This window comes from Colobus angolensis, unplaced genomic scaffold (assembly GCF_000951035.1).
Source record: "Colobus angolensis palliatus isolate OR3802 unplaced genomic scaffold, Cang.pa_1.0 Scaffold66, whole genome shotgun sequence".
NCBI lineage: Eukaryota > Metazoa > Chordata > Mammalia > Primates > Cercopithecidae > Colobus > Colobus angolensis.
Window position 1 is genome coordinate 1040322 of NW_012120265.1, and position 5463 is coordinate 1045784.

Sequence of the window (5463 nt, forward strand, 5' to 3'; positions counted from 1 at the left end):
TGGAACTGGGACCCAGATGCTGCCGGGCTCTGAACTCACTTCTGAGCCTTCCCCCCTCATCCCCGCAGTCCGCAGGGCACCGTGAAGGCAGACAGGGAGGTCAATAAGGTGCCTCATTCTGGGTCACCCAGTTGTAGTCAGTGAAGTCACGTGACACGTACTGAACTACTTTCCTGTGGCTCCCCTAAGGGATCACTACAAGCCAGGTGGGCTCTTGAGTCCAGGAGTTTAAGACCAGCCTGGGCAACATAGAAAGAGTCCATCTTGGCCGGGCACAGTGGCTTACGCCTGTAATCCCAGCACTTTGGGAGGCCGAGGCAGGCAGATCACCTGAGGTCAGGAGTTGGGAGACCAGCCTGGCCAACATGGTGAAACCTCGTCTCTACTGAAAATACAAAAATTAGCCAGGCATGGTGGCGGATACCTGTAATCCCAGCTACTCGGGAGGCTGAGACAGGAGAATCGCTTGAACCTGGGAGGCGGAGCGGAGATCACGCCACTGCACTCCAGCCTGGGTGACAGACCAAGACTCTGTCTCAAAAAAAAAAAAAGATTCCGTCTCTACAAAAAAATTTTTAACCAGCCTGGCCAACATGGCAAAACCCCATCTCTACTAAAACTACAAAAATTAGCCAGGCATAGTGGCGGGTGCCTATAATTCCAGCTACTTGGGAGGCTGAGGCAGGAGAATCGTTTGAACCCAGGAGGTGGAATTCTTAAAACCACAGAAATCTATTATCTTATGGTTCTGGAAGCTGGAAGTCTAAAGTCAAAGTGTCGGCAGAGCTGTGCTGCCTCCAGAGGCTCCAAGGGAGGACCCTTCCTTGCCTCTTCCAGCTTCTGGGGGTCCAGACTTTCCTTGGCTTTTGGCCACATCACTGCAGTCCCTGCCTCCCTCTTCACATGGACTTCTTCCCTCTGTGTCTCCATCTCTCATCTCTCAGTCCTGTCTCCTCCTTTTCTTTTTTATTTTTTTATGAGACAGGCTCTTGCTCTGTTGCCCAGGCTGGAGTACAGTGGCACAGCCTTGGTTCACTGCAGCCTCGACCTCTCAGGCTCAAGCCATCCTCCTGCCTCAGTCTCTCAAGTGCCTGAGACTATAGGCATGCACCACCACACCCAGCTACGTTTTATTTTATCTTATTTTATTTTATTTTATTTTATATTTTTTGAGACAGAGTCTCTGTCGCCCAGGCTGGAGGGTAGTGGCACCATCTTGGCTCAAGTTAATTGGCGTCATCTTAGCTCAGTATAACCCCCACCTCCCAGGATCAAGCGATTCTCGTGTCTCAGCCTCCTGAGTTGCTGGGATTACAGGTGCCTTGCCACCATTCCCAGCTAATTTTTATATTTTTAGTAGAGATGGGGTTTTTTCACCATGTTGGCCAGGCTGGTTAAAAAATTTTTTGGTAGAGATGGAATCTCCCTTTGTCGCCCGGCTGGTCTTGAACTCCTGGGCTCAAGCGATCCTCTCACCTTGACCTCCCAAAGTGCTGGCACCACAGGTGTAAGCCACTACACCTGACCCTGTCTTCTCTTTTTAGAAGGACACCATCCATATGGAACTAGGTCCCACGCTGATGACCTCATCTTAACTAATTACACCTGCAAAGACCCTGTTTTCCAAATAAGGTCACATTCAAAAGTTGGCGGGGGGGCGGGGGGGGTTAAGATATGGACATACTGTTTTATCAGCAACTCTATCAGACCCATCCCTTGCCAATGACATCTCCAAGGGGCTGGCCAGAGTCTCAAATGAATCAGGCACATCCCGTGCCTCAAACCTAGTCCCTGTCCAGGACAGGGGGACAGACACATCCCTTTGAGGCTGGGGTCCAGGTAGAGAATGTTCAGATAAGAGCATTTGGGCCAGATGCGGTGGCTCCCACCTTTAATTCCAACACTTCAGGAGGCCAAGGTGGAGGATCACTTGAGACCAGGAGTTAAAGACCAGACTGGGCACCATAGTGAGACCCCATCTCTACAAAATAATAATAAATAAACTAGCTGGGCACACTGGCATGCACCTATAGTCCCAGCTACTGAGAAGGCTGAGGCAGGAGGATCACTTGAGCCCAGAGAGTCAAGACTACAGTGAGTTGTGATTGCACCATTGCATTCTAGCCTGGGCAACAGAGCAAGACCCCAACTCTAAAAATTAAAAAAAAAAAAAAAAAAAGTAGAGATGACAGGAGGAGGAGCTACGTCATCACAACCAGGAAACTCCCAGGGCCAGATCAGGGGAAGCCCGTGAGGCAGGGCCTAGCCCAGCAGGCTCAGGTCTCTTTATTTAAAATCTTGCTATTTTTGCTCATCATGGAATTTTTTGTTTCTTTTTGCACATTGATTTAGATTTTCTGAAATAGTGTGCTAAAATATTACCTATCTCAATGACTGAGGGTTTTGGGGGACACTCAAGGCAGATGCCTCACACTCCATACCCTGTTTACAGTCCTGGAAATGCTTCATAGCTACAGACTCTCCCCTCCTTGGCCCCGTTAACACGGAGCCCCCGATGAAAATACAGGCATTCCGCTGCCTCTATTTTCAAAAGTGGGGCCAGGCTCAGGCAGCGTTTGCCAAACCAACAACATCATTTCCCTCCTGGGAGGTAGAAGTAGTTAGGTACAAGGAGTCCGTTATTCTGCCCCCACAACCTCCCCCTCCCCGGAGCACAACAGAGCCCTGCTTCATCCTCCTCTCCCAGCCTCTCCTTCCAACTGTGGTGCAGGAGAAGGACCCCCTGTCCAAGCTATGGCATTCGGGTACAAATGGCTCCAAGACCAGAAGTCACTCGGGCCCAGGATTATTTTTAGGAGCTGCCTATGATGGGTAACAGATCCAGACCTCCCAGGGGACAGACTTTGCAGATGCCACCAAGCCTGGTCAGCGACCTCTCTCCAAACCCCCTAGAAAATAGCCATGTGGGGACAAGGAGAGTGAGCCACCCACACTCAGGCACTGAGCTACTCAATGTTAATTCTGCAGCCCTGGCTGGGCACGGTGGCTCACGCCTATAATCCTAGTCCTTTGGGAGGCTGAGGCAGGAGGATCGCTTGAGGCCAGGAGTTCAAGACCAGCCTGGGTAACATAGCAAGACCCCTTCTCTTAAAAAAAGAAAAACATTGTACTATAGTCCCAGCTACTCAGGAAGCTGAGGCAGGAAGATCCCTTGAGCCCAGGAAGTCAAGGCCACAGTGAGCTGTGATCGTACCACTATACTCCAGCCTGGGCAACAGAGTGAGACCCTGTCTCCAAAGGAAAAAATATGTTTTCGTTTTAAAAATCCTGAAGCCTTGAGAGTGTCACTTCACCCTCAGCCTCCTTGTACCAGGCTGCAGCTGTGCGTGCTGACGCAGAGAGCAGAGTCCCAGCCCTCCGCCAGCGTGTTCAGCATGAGGCAGGCAGGCGCATGCAGATAGCAGTGTCCCAGCCCTCTGCCAGCATGTTCGGCATGAGGCAGGCAGGCTCACTGTCATTCCTTCTTTTCTTCGCTCCTTCACCCACCGCTTTGCTCACAGAGCCTGTGCCAGTTCACTGCTCTGCCCACCCCATGCACCCACCTGTCTCGTGCACCAGGGGTCTGCAAGGTGAAATACACAGCAGGTAAATCAGCCGCCGTTCATGCCTGCAAAGGTTCCGTGTTCTGTTCCCAGCTTCCCCCACGCCACGAGCCAGACCCTGCTGGCCAAGTTCAAACAGCAGCATGAGGACAATAAGTACTTCCTGGGCACCCCGGTCATGGAGCCAGCCTTCATCATCCAGCACTTCGCAGGGAAGGTGAAATATCAGATCAAGGTAGGTGTCTGCCCATCACCGTTGGCGGAAGCCTAAGGGAAGCCACAGTCAGCCCAGAATTCCAAATGGGAGGATCCTCCTGTGGGCGAGGTTCCAGGGTGCTCAGAACCCACCGCGAATTCCCGGCTCCAATGCCCAAGACTCCATAGCTCAAGAACTGCCATTTGCGCTTAGGATGGACCCTACCCCATCACCAGCCCTTCCTGCGCCAGCCCCGGGTCTTTGGTAGGCACTGGTGACTATCCCCGAGTGACCGCCCACATCCATCCCCCACCAGGACTTCCGGGAGAAGAACATGGACTACATGCGGCCAGACATCGTGGCCCTGCTGCGGGGAAGTGACAGCTCCTATGTGCGGGAGCTCATTGGCATGGACCCTGTGGCCGTGTTCCGCTGGGCCGTGCTCCGGGCCGCTATCCGGGCCATGGCCGTGCTTCGGGAGGCCGGACGCCTGCGGGCCGAGAGGGCCGAAAAGGCTGCAGGTGGGAGCTGGGGCATGAGCCCACACAAGCGTCACTGTCGAGAGGGGGGCACATCCTGAGTTCATCTTAAAGCGAACAGTTCATTGGCATTTAGTACTGTTATGTACTAATTCATTATGTTGTGCGAACACCACTGTCTACCTGCAGTGTTCCCATCACCCTGCACAGAAACTCGACCTGCGAGTGTAATTTAACCTCAGGGCATGCTCTCAGCAGCTCCATCGGGCCTCTCCTTTGCTAATGATGCCTCCTGATCCGCTGGCCCTGGGAGTTTGCTGATTGGGTTAATGTAGCTCTTCCTAGTGCTCTCCCTCTTCTTTCTCTCTCTCTGTCTCTCTTGCTCTTTTTTTGTTTTTTAAGAGACAGGGTCTCTCTCTCTCTGGCCTAGGCACTAGTTAATGACACAATCTTGGCTCACTGCAACCTCCGCCTCTCGGGTTCAAGTGATTCTCCTGCTTCAGGCTTCCAAGTAGCTGGGACTACAGGCGACCGCACCAGGCTAATTTTTGTATTTTTAGTAGAGATGGGGTTTCGCCATGTTGGCCAGCCTGGTCTCGAACTCCTGACCTCAAATGATCCGCCTGCCTCTGACTCATGAAGTGCTGGGATTACAGGTGTGAGCCACTGCGCCCGGCCTCAGCCTCTTCTCTTATCTGAACATTCTCTACTGGGAACCCAGCCTCAAAGGGACATTTCTGTTCCCCTGTCCTAGACAGAGATGGTTTGAAGCAGGGGGTGTGCCTGATCCACTCAAGACTTGGGTCAGCCCTATAGAGTTGCTGATAGAAGGATGGCAGGAAGCTATGTCCTCATTTTTCCCAAGCAACCTGAGGCCTGCATGGTTGAGTGGCTCACCCGGGTCTAAGGGCTCCGACTTTCCGTCCTCAGCTTCAGTTTCAGTTATCAGCTGTGGCTTCTGTCTCCAGAAGGGGCTTGATGAAAAGGAGGAAGGATAAAGCTTTCATGAGAAATAGGAAATAGACAGTGCTCTGTTTTGGGGATCCAAAACTTCACAGTTAACCCGACTTTGCCCACATTTGAGTGATGAGCTGCTTTTTGTGTGTGTGTGTAGAGACGGAGTCTCACTCTGTTGCCCAGGCTGGGGTGCAGTGGCGCAATCTTGGCTCACTGCAAGCTCCGCCTCCCGGGTTCATGCCATTCTCCTGCCTCAGCCTCCAGAGTA

General features: G+C 52.3%; 1 protein-coding gene across 1 annotated transcript in view; it reads left to right on the top strand.

The window, feature by feature from the left end:
- Nucleotides 1-5463, top strand: part of MYO9B (myosin IXB) — a 119482-nt gene that overhangs the window by 72092 nt on the left and 41927 nt on the right. Inside the window, exons 9-10 of the mRNA XM_011925897.1 lie at nt 3657-3798; nt 4076-4280. Coding sequence (XP_011781287.1) covers nt 3657-3798; nt 4076-4280 — 347 coding nt within the window. The remainder of the gene's footprint in view (nt 1-3656; nt 3799-4075; nt 4281-5463) is intronic.